This window comes from Rhincodon typus, chromosome 8 (genome assembly GCF_021869965.1).
Source record: "Rhincodon typus isolate 14 chromosome 8, sRhiTyp1.1, whole genome shotgun sequence".
Lineage (NCBI taxonomy): Eukaryota > Metazoa > Chordata > Chondrichthyes > Orectolobiformes > Rhincodontidae > Rhincodon > Rhincodon typus.
The window spans coordinates 32,547,657-32,566,895 of record NC_063339.1 but is presented as its reverse complement, the minus strand read 5'-3'; the positions used below and the strand labels follow the sequence as shown (position 1 = coordinate 32,566,895).

Genomic DNA, 19,239 nt, shown 5'->3' with positions numbered 1-19,239 from the left:
CTGAACATTTAAAAACACTGTGCTCATAAATAACCTGCTTACTTCTAATCTTATTGTTCATGTACTATTGTGCCATAGATTAAACTCAGCTTTTATTTTAATACATGTTGAACTGAATAAATACCTGCCACATTACAGTCATGCTTAAAGTAGACTTGAAGCAAGATGAATGCTAGACAGATAACAAGTAATTTTGCTCTTAAACACTGACTATCAATGTTAGTTATATTTTAATCATCTTAATATAAATATACAGAAAATCAGGTCTTGAGTTATGATTGCTTTTTGTGATTTGGTGTTTGGTGTTAAATGCTTCTAATGAGGAAAAGATTGAAATGATCTGCTCTGGCTGACACTCTTGCAGAAAGGTACATTCTAGCAAGCAGTGCTTTTAAAGGTTGGCCACAGCATTTCATTCTAATAATAAGGGAGACTAAATGATATATCCGTGACAGCAGTGATCTGTTGGCTTCTAGGAAAAGATAGTACAGCACACTTTGGGCTTTGATTTGATTTATTATTATTGTCACGTGCACTGCAATACAGTGAAAAGTATTGTTTTGCATGCTAACCAGACAAATCATGCCTTACATGAGTACATCAGGGTAATAGAAAACAATGCAGAATATAGTGTAGCAGCTACAGAGAAGGTACAGAGAAAGATTAACTCGAATATGAGCGGTCCATTCATAAGGAGCGGTCCATATGAGCGATCCATACCCGGGTAAACATATGGTAAAATTGTTGCCTAACAAAATGAAAATTGAAGATAACACTTTAAGTTATGACAATGCATGATAAACCATTGTTATTTCATCATGTATTGATTTTGTTTTTTCTGTTTTAACAGGCAGATGTCAATAATTTAAAGAACTTCCTTTCCACGTTAAGGCTGGCTCACCGAGGTAGTGAAATAGACACTATACCATTGTCCAATCTAGCTCCAGTTAAGACTGCAGAAGTTGAAAAGCCAAAAGCCAAAATGGTTATCACATCTAGGAAGGATTATCCTCTCACCACAAATTTCCCTTATTCTCTAGAGTTTCTACAGGTGTCCTACTGCAAACTAGCACGTGTGGATATGCGAATGCTTTGCCTTCGAAAACTGCGGAAGCTGGATCTTAGCAATAACCACATACACAAACTTCCAGCTACCATTGGGGATCTTTCTTGTCTGTCTGAGCTTGTTTTGCACAATAACCACTTGGAAACATTCAGTATTGCATTGTGTAGCTCCACATTGCAGAAATCTTTGCAGTTTTTGGATTTGAGCCACAACAGATTGCGTGCTTTGCCTATTCAGTTCTGTCAACTGCGAGAACTTATTCATCTAAAACTTGATGACAACGAGTTACTCCGGCTTCCTTACAGGATTGGGCAGCTGACTAAACTACGCTTCTTCTCAGCAGCACGTAACAAATTGCCTTATCTTCCATGCAATTTTCAGAAGTTGTGCCTTGAGAATGTGGATCTATTTGGAAACCTTTTTGAACAACCTAGTCCTTTGGCTCCAATGATTCAGCTGCAGATTCCAATGACTCTAGTAGAGATAGCCGCTAGAGCAACAATAAATTACAGGTAAGGCATTTTAACCAAATAAATAGATGCAGCATTTAATAATGGCTTAAACTGAGCAACAGTTAAACTGACTTAGGCTGAGCAGCATCTTCACTTGGTTTCAACAATGTGGATTTAATTCAGAGCTGATCACGCTGTTTCCCTTTAAACTTGGCCAAGTATTGGGTGGACGTTCAAAGATTAAATATTTCAACATGGAAGAACAATAAGTGACAGATATAAATCGATGTGATTACATTGTTTAATTGCAGCTCAGCAATTTGCAGAATTCTATTCTCTGCCTCTGCCAGCTCCAGTGCTGATTCTGGGGAAAAAAATGCCCTGAAAGAAGTTATTTTAATTGGCAATTTTTAAACAATAAGAGTAAGTACAAAAAGACTTTTGTCTGTGGGAGGTACTAGATAAATAAAAATGAACAAAGCTGTATTTAAAATCCTGAGCAAAATTTATTCTATTTTAGAAACTTCTTTCAACCTGTAGTTTCAAAAAATAACTTACTGCTATTCTAATAAAAAAAAATCTCTCACACAGTACGCTCCATCCAGAAGGCGGATTTATTTTTTAGGTCTAGTTTCAAAGATGTCAACAGATTTCCAATACCTGTATAACTGACTAGACAGCCGTTTTGATTATTTATGATTATTATCATTATTATTACTACTACTACTGCTACTACCACTACCATAGCAAGGACATGCATGTCCCTGCAAAACTAAAGGATAGGAATGGCAGGATTCAGGAACCATGGATGACAAGGGAAATTGTAAGGTTAGTCAAAAGAAAAAGGGAAGCAAACAACAAGTCTAGGCAGGTACAAACTGACAAAGCCTTGGATGAGTACAGTCAAATTAGGAAGGAATTTAAATGCACAATTAGGAAGGCAAAAAGAGGCCATGAAATGTCTTTAGCAAATAGGGTCAAGGAGAATCCCACGGCTTTTATGCATATGTTAAGTGAAAGAGGGTAACAAGAGAAAGAGTAGGCGCACTCGAGGACGAAGGAGGGAAGTTATACGTAGAGCCACAGGAAGTGGGGGAGATCCTGAATGAGTACTTTGTATCGGTTTTCACCAAGGAGAAGGACATGACTAATGTTGAGGTCAGGGATGAGTGTATGAATATTCTAGAGAATGTCAGCATATTGAAAGAGTAAATTTTTTTGTGAATCCTAAATTGCATTAAGATAGACAAGTCCCCAGATTTGGATGGGATCTATCCCAGGTTACTCGGAGGCAAGGGAGGAAATAGCTGGGGCATTGGCAGATATCTCCACATCCTCATCGACCACAGGTGAAGTTCCAGAAGAGTGGAGATTAGTGAATGTTTTTCCCTTGTTTAAGAAAGAATGCAGAGATAATCCAGGAAACTATAGGCCGGTGAGCTTGACGTCTGTGGTGGGGAAGCTCTTGGAGAAGAATCTGAGGGACAAGACCTGTGCACATTGAGGAAAATGGACTAGTTAGTGACAGGCAGCATGGTTTTTTTCTGGGGAAGGTCATGTCACACCAACCTGATTTGAATTTTTTGAAGAGGTAATGAGGATAATTGATGAGGGAGGGGCTGTAGGTATAGTTTATATGGACTTTACTAAGGCATTTGATAAAGTCCCACCTGGCAGGTTGGTACAAAAACTAAAATCACAAGGTATTCGGGGTGCCCTGGCTGGATGGATAGAAAACTGGCTTGGTCATAGAAGACAGAGGGTAGTGGTGGAAGGATATTTTTCAGAATGGACACCGGTAACTAGTGGTGTTCCACAGGGGTCAGTCTTAGGTCCTTTGTTGTTTGTAATATATATATATAAGATCTGGAGGAAAATGTGGGTGGTCTGATAAGCAAGTTTGCTGATGACATGAAGATTGGTGGAGTTGCTGATAGTGCCAACGATTGTGAAAATATACAACAGGATAAAGATAGATTGGCGACTTGGGCTCAGAAATAGCAGATGAAGTTTAATCCAGACAAATACGAGGTGATGCATTTTGGAGGATCAAATTTAGATGTGAATTATATTGTAAATGGCAGAACCCTTCAGAACTCTAACATTCAGACTGATCTGGGCGTACAGGTCCACAGTTCCCTGAAAGTGGCATCACATGTAGCCATGGTGATTAAAAAGGCATATGGCATGCTTGCCTTCACTGCCCGGGGCATGGACAAGAGTTGGCAAAACATGTTGCAGCTATATAAAACCCTTGTTAGGCCACATTTGGAGTATTGTGTGCAGTTTGGGTCACCATACCACCAGAAGGATGTGGAAGCTTTGGAGAGAGTACAGAGAAGGTTCACCAGGATGTTGCCTGGTCTCCAGGGCATTGGCTATGAGGAAAGGTTAAAAAGACTAGGATTGTTTTCACTGGAAAGATGGCAGCTGAGAGGAGACCTGATAGAGGTCTACAAAATTATGAGAGGCATAGATAGGATGGATCGTCAGAGGCTTTTTCCCAGGGTTGATGTTTCAATTACAAGCGGGCACAGGTTCAAGGTCAGAGGGGGGATGTTTAAGGGAGATGTGCAGGGGAAGTTTTTCTCGCAGAGAGTGGTAGCAGCCTGGAATGCACTACCAGAAGAGGTGGTGGAAGTGGGCACATTGAAGACACGTAAGAGGCACCTCGATGGGTACATGAATAGGGAAGGAATAGAGGGATACAGATCGAAAAATGGTAGGTTTGTTTGTGGATTAATTAAGGCATGATGGTCGGCACAGGCTTGGAGGGCCGAAAGGCCTGTTTCTGTGCTGTACTTTTTCATTTGTTTGTTTGTTATGTAACCTTGGACTGGGGATAACTAGAGCTGATCATATTTAGAATCTTACTGATGTTTTTCAACATGAGTGCTTTCCAGCAAAGGTCCCTAGGCAGCAGTTGAGATTTTAAGAGGTTTCTAGTTGATTTTTGTACCCTCTTCTGACTAGTTTATTCCATCAGCCAAAGCCTGAGAAGTCTCCAGGTAAACTGTCTGCAATGTCACCCTCGGTGAAATTGATTAATACAAAAACGAAACCTGAGAATGTCCTTGTGATGGCACTGCTCAACCAAACCTGTCAGAGCTCCCAGAGCCAGGTGTTTATTAAACTCTATCAAACTGAAAGTACATTTTTGCATTGAAACTAATTGGTTTCTCCCTTGAATGCTGTGTGACTGAGGGTATGGAGTTTGAATGATGGGGAAAACTTAGATTCAAACCAGGAATTGAATGGGAATGTGATATTCAAATTCATATTCAGATTCTGAGCTGTCTTTTAGTTTCTTTGCAAAAAAATCATTCAGAAAGCAAAAATGATACGTTTCTTCAAACATTTGCTAAATCAGGAGTATTATGCATTCTATTATGTAAACATATATAACAATATGTGGAAACCAGGACGAAGTGTTGTATTTAATTTTGATTTATTTGCTACGTGGTCAATTATAACCATCAGCAGAATTACCTGGAATACATTTGTTGTGGTTTTGAATGCCTTCTGTTGTTTGAGATTTGTTCATCGTGCATCTTGCACTTAAACTGTTTTACTGTCTTTTTTTAACTAATTGCATTGTTTTACTTGTAAAGAATTGCTTATGGACCACACATCCTTCCAGCCCATTTATGTCAAGATCTGGATTTGACTAAAACCTGCCTTTGCAGAAGACCTTGTTTGAACTCCTTCATTCAAGTCGTTGTAAATTTGAACTTGCATCAAGTGTCCCATACTGTGGTCCTTGTGGACAACATGGGTGGCACTGAAGCCCCAATTCTCTGTTACTTCTGTTCGTTAACCTGCTACTCAGAGTTCCTTGACAGATATCACCAACGCAACAGATGATCAATGTAAAATATTGTAGCCAACTGGTAGATTGCAGAATTTCTACCAGACATACTAATTTTGAACAGAGATGAGCAAAAACTTCAAGAATCTACACATCTGTTCAGCGTTGGTGCATACTCCTATGGTGAATGCAATAGAACAAAATGTATATTTTAGGAACACTACAAACAATTTGAACTCCAACTCCCACCAGTGACTGGGATAATATTTTTAATGTTTGTGTATTAACTCTTGAGTTAAACTAATGTTCACTAGTTTGGATAATATATTTTGTAATTTTGGGATACTTGCATTAAGTCTGTTTCGATAGAAAATAACTTTAGTACTGTGTGTTTGCAATACTTTTAAGAATTACGTTTGTAAACTGTATTTCTGTATGGATTAAGTTATGCACAACCACAGTTAATATAAAGGAACGTAACAGTATTCAGTGTATATAGACCATTGGCTGTATTATTTTCTTACAGCTGTGTTTAAGCTTGAAATTTGAAGTTGTCTTTTTTAAGTTTGAGATTAACGTACAAGGAATTTGTTCCAGTGTACTTAGCATTTTCATTTATATTTAATAAAAATTAAATTAATTCAATGTGTCCACTAGTATTCTAGCAGACAGACCAATATTGAGGCCAATTATAATGTGACAAGTTCTTAGAAATTTTAGTTCCTTTTGCAGTTTTGCATTTCATATTTGTTTTATCGTAAATGATTTTCTATAAAGGGAAAATGTATTGAATCATCCAACTTAGATCTGTTAAAAGTTTAGTCCTTGAAGTTTGGAGATCTACTTTCAAGAATTCAGACTTCTGGTCAGTCTGGTCTGACCAATACTTGTGAGAATAATAATTTCACATCATCACGTGACATAATTAGTGGTTCTCTATATTTGACATATTTCATCAACTCTGTCAGCACTTCACAATTCATAGATGTGAGCAAGTTACATGTCTGGAACACAATCTTTGGTCAGAAAAGCATTTTTAATAAATTACATCTGCCATATAGGACTGAATCTATGCTTTAGTGTTCATTGTTCTGCGACTAGTGATGATTTGTTTGTCATGTTCACTTTATTCATTAATCTCCTGTGGTGCTGCAGAGTCAAATCCAAGCATAACACTTCAGTGAAATGGAGTGGGCGGTTGGGGTGGACAAATAGGAGTGAATGAAATGACTGGACCAGGGTCTACAAAATAATGTTTTTTTAGTAAGAGATGTTGCACAGTTGCCTCACTGTATGCTTAATGAATTATTTTGAATGTGTTAAATCTCATGTAGATGTGACTCAGCTGTCTGGTGTTCCTGTTTAATTTTTGACTTAATTTCTCTTTAAGATTTAATGAACTCACTAAAATTGCAAGCTATTGGCCTAACTGTGGACAGACACCAGTCTGAGTGGGAGATCACTGCAGATAGGTGACTGCTAATTTAAAGGAGAATATTTGGCAGCAAAGATGGACAAAGTAGACGCTCCTCACTGATCATTTAAAATTCTTTTGTGACAGAGCCACATTACTGAGCAGCTTGGTTAGAAGCATTACTCAGTGGTCGAAAATAACCTTTGAAAGTGAGAAAATTATTTTATTAAAATATGTACTGGGAAAGCATTTAGAAGTCATCTAACATGTAAAAATATTTTCTCACCTGACAATTTGTGACTTAATGCAAATGAAAATAGGGCAGTGCCTAACTTGTAAGTAGAGAGAGATTGCTCAATACCAGAAGCAAGTCCTATTGGAGCTTTGTATACAGATATTTCAGTAAATTATTAACAAAACTACAATAGGGCACACTGGACATGTTTTAACTTGCACAATTGTGTAGAATGTTATTGCCCTGTCAGAAAACGTTTTGAAGAATAATCTTTACCAGGGGTGGATAGTCATATATAACAGCAGCTGTTTCAGTCATGCAAGAAGCTGAGACTACTTCCTGGTGACTCCCTCTATTGTTATAATATCATTTTATCTGTTTTGAGCAGTTGTAGAATTATAAAATTCATACTCATGTTACAGCATTCTATAGCTTTTAGTGCGTAAAGTTTTACCATCTCCACCCTAAAACTGAACAACTCCAAAGTTCTGTTGCCTATAATTCCTATTCACACCAAGCTCACTGAGCATTGATTGGTGATCTGCTAATCCTTCCATTTCTGTTTTAATTTTCCTCATTTTCAAATCCATCCACGGTCTCATCCTCCTTTTGGCCCTACAACACTGAACTCAGCTTCTCCAATTCTGGCCTATTTGTGATTTTAATTTATCCACCATTCCCAAACATTCCTTCAGCTGTGCCAGTCCCAACTTTCATTGGTGTTCTCCTTCTCCTAAATAGAACCATGTCTTAATATTTTAAGACTTGGCTTTAAATTTGTGTTTACTAATGCTCCTGTGATGTTTAACGTGGGACGATTTACTATTGAAAGATGTTCTATTTAAACACATTAGTTGTATACATTGTTGTCTCAATGAAAACTCTTGCTGAAAAATAAAACCCACACTGAAGAATGCAGCATAACTTTAAAATGACTATTTATGTTTTCCTTCACTTTACTCCAATTTTCTTCAATTATTCTCCACTTTCACCATCTGCTTTTGATTTATGCTTTTGGTAGAGATGTTATTCTTGCTTTCCAATCGAGAAAACGAGAAACTTGATTTTTGTCCAACTTGTGCCGAATGTGATGGATGTTAGTACTGAGATTATATTCTATTTTGGGAACCCTCAGCAATGAATTCTCACTTCAACAGACCCTGCTGGGATACATCTTAAAGCCTTTACTACTCTACTATTATTACGTGGCTTGGATTCAAGCTTAAAAGATTACCATCTGTTACACTAACACTTCCTCCATTTGCTATCCTGTAGTATGCCTGACTAAAATTTGGCATTTGGCCCTAAATTGGAGGCAACTTGGCATTGGGAGCCTATGTCCTCAAGGAATCGAGTTAGAGACTTTTAAATCTGATTTTGAATTCTCATAAAAGGCATGGATTATTAGAACATATCCTTTCATTACTTTTTTTTATATTTTCTAATCAACATGTTCAGAGATGCTAGTAAACTCCTCTGGAACAAGTGGGACTTGAACCCAAGTCTCCAGGCTCGGAGGTGGGGGTGTTACTACTGCATCACAAGAGACCCCAAAATTGCATCTCTGCCTATTTTGTTATTTTGTAGATTTTTATTCAACCTAGTCAGATGTTATTTATACATCTCTGGAGCAGATGTGACTTGAAACTGGACCTCCTTGTTTGGAGGTAGGGATACTACTAGTGCACCACTATTATTCCCAATCTTGCCATACTAGATATTTTTTTAATCAACCTGTATCAGAGATATTATGACACAGCTTTGGAACAAGTGGGAACTGAACATGGTTCTCCTGCAGCAGAGATAGGGACAAATCTTTGTCTTGTTAGACCAGTAACAATTTTTTACAGAACGAAGCTATTTGATACATTGTAACATAACACACTTCACCTGTAATCCATCAGAGAGCAAAAATCTTTCTGATACAGATACTTCAGCCAAGATAGATAATAGCTGTGATGTTAAAATTATAATGAATATTACTATACACCCCAATAGCAGTGTTTTGAAACTGGTTAATTGCAGTCAGATATTATATGAAAGTGACATAGCAGGGTGAACTCTGACTATTAACAAATTTCAGCTTTACAGCCATACATAATCATCTACTGTACACAGCAGAAGCCTGATGTAAGCAGAGGAGCTGCCATCCAACATAAGATATTCCTTCTTGGACAGATGTCTAGGGGAGGGAAAAGTTATTTAAGAATAGCTACTTTCTTCAGAAATTTAATGCTGGTGGAAATATCAAGATAATTTAGCAAGTAGTGAAACAATCTATCCCAGATTCACCAAGACAATGAACAACATAGAGACTTGACTTGATTGCTACCATTCAGAATTATGCCACATAAATGTCACTGTATGATTAACTCCAGGAATAGAACCTGAAGGTCACCAATGACTGGAAATTCAACTGAACTGACCACACTGGAGCAGGTCAGAGGCATTTGATGTATGAAAACAATAACAACTGTGTTCACTTCCAAATTGTATATCATATTTGGGCATATATCACTGTTCTCTAGTTGTATTTGGGCCAGAATTCTCAAATAGCAAAGGTGAGGTAACTGACAGAGCAGTTAAGTAGCAACTTGATGTGTGTGCAAGTGGAGGACCTGAAGCCAGGCAGTCAGCAACACCTAAAGGACCCTGAAACTCTGGAAGTAAAGCAAGAAGCTAGTTATTTCATTATTTATCTTGTTCTTGAGTGGTAAACTTAATTAATTCTAACTTTAGAATCCAATAATCTTATAGTGAAGACACTCCTAGGCAGCAGTGCCCATGACTGAATTTTCTCTTCAGTCTGAGGGAGAAGAGGACTGGATCTGAGACCTGTTTTAAAATTCAAGGGAATAATGAAGGCATTAAATTGGCTAAAGTGAACCAACAAATTAATTTAAGGAATAGGTCAATAGAGATGCAGTACCAGATGTGTAATGGGATATTTCAGAACACACAAATGTAAATTCCGAGGGATGGACCTAGCATCCATAATTAACTAGAAATATTAAAATAGTAACAATAATTGTGCAAATACAGGTCATAAAACTGAAAATATTTTAAAAAGGCCCAAAAATTAATGAGAACATAATTAGATAGCAATTTATTCCTCACTCAGACTTCTTAAATGCATCATGTGTGCCTAGTCACACCCAAAAGGAACACTTAATATTCATTCCCAATTTAGTTTTCTTTGCCTTATAACTAATCTACAAAGATGACAACAACATTGTATTTCATCAAATTAATCATGTTTTCTCAAAGAACAAAAACCACCACAAAATTTGTATTGAGAGGCTAACAGACAAGCTAGAATTTGCTCCAATTGTATCTCAATCTCAGTTACTGGTGAATCATAGAATCCCTAGTGCTGAAAGAGGCCATTCAGCCCATTAAGTCTGCACCAACGGTTTGAAGAGCATCCCACCCAGACACCCCACACTCCCCAAACCCTATCTCTGCATTTAGTATGGCCAACCCACCTAACTTCCACATCTTTGGACTGCGGGAGGAAAACACAGGACCCACTGAAAACCCATGCAGACACGGGGAGAACGTGCAAACTCATCACAGAGAGACCCCCAAATGTTTAAACCTGATTTCAAAATGAACCACTGCAATTGCATTTCAGATGTGTACAACACCTGTATTTAAATAATGTTAACTAGGGGCAAAATCTCAGGTGACACCAAAATGGGAGGTATAGTGGACAGCAAAGAATGTCACCTCAGAGTACAACGGGATCTTGATCAGATGAGCCAATTGACCAAGGAGTGGCAGATGGGAGTTTAATTTAGATAAATATGAGGTGCTGCATTTTCACAGAATCCCTACAGTGTGGTAAAAGGCCATTCAGCCCAACAAGTCCACACCACCCCTCCAAAGAGCACCCTACCCAGACCCATTTGCCATGGCTACTCCACCTAACATACACATCCCTGGACACTATGGGCAATTTAGCATGGCCAATAGAAACCCATGCAGACACGGGGAGAATATGCAAACTCCACACAGTCACCTGAGGGTGGAATCAAACCCAGGTCCCTGGTGCTGTGAGGTAGCAGTGCTAACCATTGTGCTGTTCCCATGCTGCATTTTGGAAATGCAAATCAGGGTGCTTATTCACTTAATGGTAAGATCCTGGGGAGTGCTGCTGAACAAAAAGACCTTGGATGCAGGTTCATAGTTCCTTGAAAGTGGAGTCATGGGTAGACAGGATAGTGAAGAAAAGGTGTTTAGTATGCTTGCCTTTATTGGTCAGTGCATTCAGCATAGGAATTCGGAGGTCATGTTACAGCTGTGCAGGACATTGGTTAGGCCACTTTTGGAATACTGTGTTCAATTCTGGTCTCCCTGCTCCCTAGGAATATATAACAATGTTGTTGAGGAAACCGAGTGTAACATATGCAAATTTGCTAACGATACAAAGGTAGGTCAGAAAGTAAGCTGTAAATGTTGCGGCTGTACAGGACTTTAATTAGGCCACTTTTGGAATGCTGTGTGCAGTTCTGGTCTCCCTGCTATAGGAAGGATGTTGTGAAACTTGAAAAGATGCAGAAAAGATTTACAAGGATGTTGCCAGGGTTGGAGGGTCTGAGCTACAGGGAGGGCCGAATAGGCTGGGGCTATTTTTCCTGGAGCGTAGGAGGTTGAGGGGTGACCTTATAGAAGTTTATAAAATCATGAGGGGCATCGATAGGGTAAATAGACAAGGTCTTTTACTCAGGGTGGTGGGTGTCTAGAGGGCATAGGTTTAAGGTGAGAGGGGAAAGATTTAAGAGGGACCAAAGTGGCAACTTTTTCATGCAGAGGGCAGTGCATGTATGGAATGAGCTGCCAGAGGAAGTAGTGGAGGCTGGTACAATTACAACATTTAAAAGGCATCTAGATGGGTCTGAATAAGAAGGGTTTAGAAGGATATGGGTCAAATGCTGGCAAATGGGACTAGATTTATTTAGGATATCTGGTCAGCATGGACGAGTTGGACTGAAGGGTCTGTTTCCATGCTGTACATCTCTATGACTGAGAACAAAGAGAAACTTGTTTCAAACATTGACTTTGGCACTTGTATTCTGTACTGTTTAAATAAATTTGCAAATGTGATAAAGGGAGACATTTGTTTTAAGAACAAAAGCAGAAGTTGTTGGAAAAGCTCAGCAGGTCTGGCACCATCTGTGGAAAAAAAATCAGAGTTAATGTTTCGGGTCCAGTGACCGTTCCTCCATTTGTTTCTTCTGTTAATTAGGACAAGCTAAACTGCTCTCGCAGAGAAATTGCAGAGAAAGGATGGGCTAATAGTCAGCTTCCATACTTAATCCATCTTATTATTCCATGAGTTAAAAGGGCTAGGAACGAGTCCCTAGCTCAAGCAACAAGAAATGTAGTTAAATTAGAAAAGGGATATTAAATGCAGTAAAATCTTATACAACCAGACCAAAAAGAAAAATAGGCTGTCCTCTGCAGAAGATATAAATTAAAAACATCTTCAATGGGTTTCCACATTCAGTATATAAGCAAACAAGGCTCTTGGGTTTCTTATTTGGAAGCTTTGTTATTGTACCAAAAATTATCAGAGTTGCAGCTTATTTGTCCAGTCTTGTGGGATCCTTAAATGTGACAGATATTAAGACTATAAGACAGACAAGCAGAATTAAGCCATCGTGTGTGATCCATTGTTCCATTATGGCTGATATGTTTCACAACCCTGTTCTCCTGCCTTCTCCCCGTATTCTTTGATCCACTCACCAGCTATCTCTGTCTTAAATACAATCAATGACTGGGCCTCCACAGCAATGAGTTCTGAGCATTAACCGCCCTCTAGCTGAAGAAATTCCTTGTTATCTCAGTTGTAAAGGGTGGTCTCTTCATTCTGAGGCTGTGCCCTCAGGTCCTCCTCTCTCCTACTAACGGAAACATCTCCACATCCACTCTATGTAAGCCTCTCAGTATTCTGTCTGTTTCAATCAGATTCCCCCTCATCTTTCTAAACTCTACCCAGTACAGACCCAGAGTCCTCAACCGCTCCTGATATGACAAGCCCTTCATCCTGGGGATCATTCTTTGGAACCCCTCTTTCTTTAGATACAGGGCCCAAAATTGCTCAATATTCCAAATGCGGTTTAACCAGAGCCTTATACAGTCTCAGCAGTATATCTCTGCTCTTGTATTCAGGTCTCTGGAAATGAATGCTAACATTGCATTTGCCTTCCTAACTGCCAAGTGAATATTGCATGTTAACCTTAACAGAATCCTGAAGTAGGATTCCCAAGTCATGGTAATCACAGAATCCCTACAGTCAGGAAAAAGGCCACTTGGTCCATTGAGTCTGCGCCAACCCTCTGAAGAGCATCCCACCAGTACCCACCCTGTCCTTATAACCCCACGTTTACCATGGATAATCCATCTAGCCTGTTCGTCCCTAGATAACATGGGGTAATTTGGCATGGGCAATCAGACTAACCTGCACATTTCTGAAGCCTTTCCCTGTTTGGAAAATAACCTATGCCTCTATTCTTCTTACCAAAGTACATTACCTCACACCTTCCCATATTATATTCCATTGCCACTTCTTTGCCAGCTCTCCCAGCCGAAGTCCTTCTGCAGCCTCCCTGCTTCCTCAACGTTATCCACTCCTCTATCCATCTTTGTGACGTCTGCAAATTTAAATAAGACTAAAACAAGTCAAAAACATGATGCCCTTGTCACATCTTTGATCTAAGATATGGAATGAACTAATGGGGTCTGGCCAAACAAATTTTATCTACTGCCTGCAATGCTAAAACACAAGGTAGTAATCCATACAAGCTACAAAGATCATTTGTTTTCAAGACGGTGTGTCAATAATCTCACACCGGAACAAGCTGCCAAAGGTAATAGTCACAGCTCCATCGATTGAAATATTCAAGACCCATATGAAGATCATCTCCGTTTATAAGATTTTAATTATCGTAACTACCAGATCAGTGGATCAAGTCTGGTTCGGTCCACCCTAACTAGTCATAAGTGTTGGCAGAACACGGATGTAATGCTGACGCAACCTAAACAACTGGATTTGTTTTGAGTGTTGACCTTTCTTCCCAACACGATTTTGGTATGGACATTTATTTTCTATTTACGGGACCTACAAAGCTATTGTATGCGTTCATCATTTCTGTATCTGTTGTGTTCCTGTTTATTGTGATTGATATCCTTCCTTTAGAAAGAGGGAATACATCGCCCTTGTACAATTGTGGAGAACAATAAAACTGGTTAGTCAACCTCAAATCCTGTCAGCGAGATGAGATTTCAGAGCGTTCCGCGATTCCTTGATCAAAATGAATTTGAAAAGGCAGTATCCATGGAGATGGAACTGAGGTTAACGTTTCAGAGAGTCGACCTTTCACTTTCCACAGAGGCTACCCGACCTGCCGAGTATTTCCAGCATCGTCTGTTTCAAATTTGCCCAGCGATTGCACATTTTGGCCCGGTCACGGTGAGTAACTTTGCCAAAACAATCCACGGCTCTTTCCGGGTAAATTGCAGTAAACAGGAGATGGGCGGTGAGGGGATGACGTCATCCGCCAGCGCCGCTACGTGGCCGACCAATGAGCTTCGGGCGGGGCGGTTGATGGACAGTCGAGCTGTCCATACGATGTCCCTGGTGTCGAACGCACGCGCTCGGGTAGGTGCGGGAAGCGCGCCAATCGGGGCGGGGGAAAGGGGCGGGGTCTGGGTGACGGTTGGCAGATGTTGGAGGGAGTGGGGCCGCCGTCGGCAGCGGCCGGGAGAGAGAGGGGCAAGGTATCATGTCGGTGTCGGTTCAAATCGGGAGGCGGAGAGGAGAGTGGAGGCCGAGCACCATCGGCTGAGAGAGAAGGAGGGCCTGTCACCTCATACTCACAACCCCCCCACCCCCTTCCAGGAAACGGATATCCTCCAGTTGGCCTGCTGCACTGCTTTCTTCCGGGAGTCTTTAGCCGCGGTCTAAATTGTTGCGCCTGTGCCGGCTGATAATGGTCCCGTGTGGGATCACCGTGTGCCCGACGATAGGCTGCTGAGAGTGCAGCCGATTTATATAGAGTAACCAGGAGCCCATAGCTCTGCCCCTTTTCCTCCCCGCCTTTCTGTATTTTATAGTTCATTATTGTTAGCAGCAGCTCCGGTACTTTGATCGGTATCAGTTACGTGGCGGGGGTTGCCGCTTCCCCGACGGTCAACATGAGGTTCCGTATTTACAAGAGGAAAGTGCTGCTCTTGGCTCTCCTCATGCTGCTCGCTGCCTTCGTCTTGTGGACCGGCGGAAAGCAGAGGAAAAACGAAGCTTTTCCGAGGGAAGACCAAACTTCACGGAGCAGCGGGAGAGCGGGCACCGGGAACCCGAGTAGGAAAGTTTCCAACGAGTCTCAGGCGAGCAAGTTCGAAAAGCCCGAGGTCGATAACCTGACTGTGGTGTACCGCGGCATCGTTTTCCAGCTGAACTTTGATCAAACAGTCAGAAACCAGGAAACCATTAAGACCCGATCCCCAAACGATTTGGTGGTCGTTGTTCAAGTGCACAACAGACCGGAATACTTGCAGATCCTCGTCAATTCTCTCAGAAAAGCCAAAGGAATAGAGAACGTTCTACTGATCTTCAGCCACGACTTTTGGTCTCCGCAGATCAACCAGATTGTATCTAGCGTCGATTTTTGCCAAGTGTTGCAAATATTTTTTCCATTCAGTATCCAGCTGTATCCCAATGAATTCCCTGGACATGATCCCAGAGACTGCCCTCGTGACATAAGCAAAGAGAATGCTTTCAAGCTGGGTTGTATCAACGCTGAATATCCAGATTCATTTGGCCATTATCGAGAATCCAAATTTTGTCAGACTAAACATCACTGGTGGTGGAAGTTGCATTTTGTTTGGGAAAGAGTAAAAATTTTGGAAGATCATAAGGGGTTAGTGCTTTTCATTGAAGAGGACCATTATTTGTCACCTGATTTCTATCATGTCTTGAAAAACATGTGGCTTCTCAAGACTGAAAGTTGCCCGGACTGTGATATATTGACCCTTGGTACATATACACGTGTCAGTGATTTCACAGATAAAACCAGTAAAGTGGAAGTGAAAACCTGGCGATCGACAGAACACAACATGGGCATGGCTATGACTAGAGAGACATATCAAAAACTGATACAGTGCACAGATACTTTCTGTGCATATGATGACTACAACTGGGACTGGACATTACAGTATTTAACGGTGTCCTGTCTGCCTCGGTATTGGAAAGTTATGGTCTGTGAGGCTCCTCGTATTTTCCATGCTGGCGATTGTGGTATGCATCACAAGAAAACTTGCATGCCATCTGTTGAAGTTTCTAAAATTGACAAAATTATAAGTAGCAACATACAGCATTTGTTTCCAGAAACAATGGCAATAAGTGAAATATATCCTTTGGCTGCAATCAGTCCACATGTGAAGAATGGGGGTTGGGGAGATATTAGGGACCATGAACTTTGTGCAAGTTACCGTCGGCTCCAGTAATTATGTGGTAAATCTCTATATCAGATCATGTCTTTAATAGTTGTTTAGTTTTCACCTGTTATAAAAATGCAACAATGGGATACAATCTTTGACTGTCAAGATTAAAAATAAATGGCTAACCAATGGCTCGGTTAATAGCTACACCAGAAGGTGTTATCATTTGAGCTTTACAGATTAGAAAGATCCCAGGTGATACCTGATCTGTGATGAGTTAGCTGATTTTTAGCTAAGGTTGCAGTAGGAGGTGCTGCAATTGGGTTTGACATTTTCAGGGTTATGTAGAGGAAAGATCAGCTGTGATGCTAAATTCCTGACTATCCAGTGAAATTGCTGGAAAATTAATTTCGGCAATGTTGGCTGAGGATAGATTCAGCTTGGCTGCATACTGCCCAAAACTTTTCACTGACTGGGCCTACATTTGCAGATGCTGGCGACTACTGGTGCTTGTGGATCTGTACTCAGTCAAAAGTTACTGCCTTTACAAGAAGAGCAGCAGAATTTTGTGTTTGTTTAAAGGAAAATAAGTCCTTGTAGCAAGAGTTCCATTTTCTTCATTAACTTTATATATGTTCCGGTGTCTGAAGAGAAAATGGTATATGCAACTGTAAGAAGGCAAAGAAGCCAAAGGTGCTCATCTTATGTTGTGGGTGTAATTTTTAAGACTTCTGTTTTCATCATTCAGTTTATTTTACAGATGTTACTTGTTTAGCTCAGTGTTGTCACTGCACTTAGTGTTTCAGTTAACAATAAGAAAAGTCCCATAGTAATATGCCTTAATGGGTGATGTACTCATGTGCCCCTTTAAATCTATCATCCAAATTACTTCTGCCACCTATAACAAAACTGGAGCCAGAAATACTAAGTGTTATATATAGCTCAAAATACTTCTTTCCATAAAATACCCAGACTTTTCAAAATTCAAATAGAATTAATATGAAAAATTAATCAGCAATCTATTGTTTCAAACTGTAGTTTAAAAAATCACCCACAATGTGGCTGGATGAAAATTTCACCCACCACCACCTTAAATCTTTAATCTTGGTGACAATACTGTTCACTTAAAGCACAATTCTGTAACTATTTGAATCAGCAATGCAGTATTTTCAGTTAAATGTTTGCAATGACATTTAAGAAATCTAGCATGTCTTCCCTTACCCTATTCACCTCAGTGGTCTATCAGGTTCAGCTTACTTAACTGATGTTTCTTCATGGCAATTTGAGACACTGTTACGTACCTGAGACTTCTCATTGTTCAAAAGCAAATGCCTTGCTTGTAATTTTTTTTTTTATATTTCACCTCAAATAAAAGAACAGGAAAGCAATTCTTTGTGAAAGTGGAAAAAGATATTTTATCACAACATACTTCAATTTTTTCTGAAGACTTTGGTTTACACTGTATTTTGCTTTTTAAACACTTTAAATGTCTTCCCAATATGTAACTGCATCAATGGGAGGAAAGAACTATGGAGCATTTTTTTGTTTAAAGTATTTACAGTAGATGGAAGAATAATTGACAAATGCATTTTAATTCATTTGTGTGTGTGTTGATAGCAAAGCCAATCTTTGTTGTCCATCCCCAGTCACCTTCGAAGAAAGTGGAGAAAACCTGCCTTGAACTGTTGCCTTCCATGTGGTTGTAGGCACGCCCACAGTGCTGTTAAAGAGCTACAGGATGTTTTCATCTTTTATCCACAAGGAAACTTAAGTAAATGTTTCTGTGCCATTCTAATGATATCACCTTTTGGGAGTGCCTTGATCCAGCATGACTACACAGGAAACAATAGTAACCGCAACATTAATTCAAAAAATAAAAACCTGAGACTTCAAGATGCAACAGTTCAAGGCACTTTACAGGAGCATTATTAAACAAAACAGGGCAAGGAGTCACACATGGAGATATTAAGAAAGACAACTAAAAGCTTGGTCAAAGAGGCATGTTTTATGGAATGTTTTAAAAAGGGAAATTTGAGGCTAAAGAGATGTGGAAGAGTATTCCAAAGTCTGTGTGCCTCAGCATGCTCCTCATCAATAAATTTATCAAAAAGCACAATTAGTGGATGTCTTTAATTCATGCACACCTATCCAAATGACTTAATTTTGTCCAGGTTATTGTTTCTAAAATCTTTCTTGCCATTCTTTGCACGCTTTCTTTTAAGAAGGACATAAGATTTTCAATTTTTCAGTATCCTGAGTACCATCCCTGTTTTGCAGCATGCACACTTACTTCCTTCAGCATCCTAGGATGCATCCCATTCATATCTGGTGATTTTTTTCAACTTTTATGTAGAGTCAGCCTTTCTAATACCTCCTCTCTTTTAAGTGTTTGCCCATTCAATGTCTCAACTATCTCCTTTTTCGCTATGGTTTGGATAGCCTTTTCTACGGTTGTAAAAACAATCAATGCACTTGAAGTGAAAATGCTCATAACCCAAAAGAATCACTTGACAATTGGGAGCACTGCAAGTTTTATATGAAATGGGTGCAATAGCCTCCTTCATCCAGTAGTCCAACAGTTCCTCCCCAATTTATCCCAGACAAAATCTAATTTACATATATTCAGATTATTCAATGTAATATTTGAAAATTTCCAATTTTCAACTCTTTACTGCTGTCATTCCTCCCTACCTTTGAAATCTAGTCCAGTCATTTGCCTGTGCCAATATTTCTAATCTTCCAACTTTGCTCCACTGTACCCAGTTATCCTATCTTAATTCTAATTACTTCCAGCTTGAAGATTCCTCCCTAAAACACCAGTCT

General features: G+C 39.7%; 2 protein-coding genes across 2 annotated transcripts; both read left to right on the top strand.

Moving 5' to 3' along the window:
* Positions 1 to 606: 606 nt before the first annotated feature.
* On the top strand, positions 607 to 6,389 carry lrr1 (leucine rich repeat protein 1). The gene is made up of 2 exons (XM_020531900.2): positions 607 to 1,578; positions 5,130 to 6,389. The coding sequence occupies exons 1-2, from the start codon at positions 983 to 985 to the stop codon at positions 5,380 to 5,382; spliced, it is 849 nt and encodes a 282-aa protein (XP_020387489.2). The 5' UTR covers positions 607 to 982; the 3' UTR covers positions 5,383 to 6,389.
* Positions 6,390 to 14,684: 8,295 nt separating this feature from the next.
* Positions 14,685 to 18,532, top strand: mgat2 (alpha-1,6-mannosyl-glycoprotein 2-beta-N-acetylglucosaminyltransferase). The gene has a single exon (XM_020531904.2). It carries the CDS (start codon positions 15,175 to 15,177, stop codon positions 16,480 to 16,482), a length of 1,308 nt encoding a protein of 435 aa, XP_020387493.1. The 5' UTR covers positions 14,685 to 15,174; the 3' UTR covers positions 16,483 to 18,532.
* Positions 18,533 to 19,239: the final 707 nt, after the last annotated feature.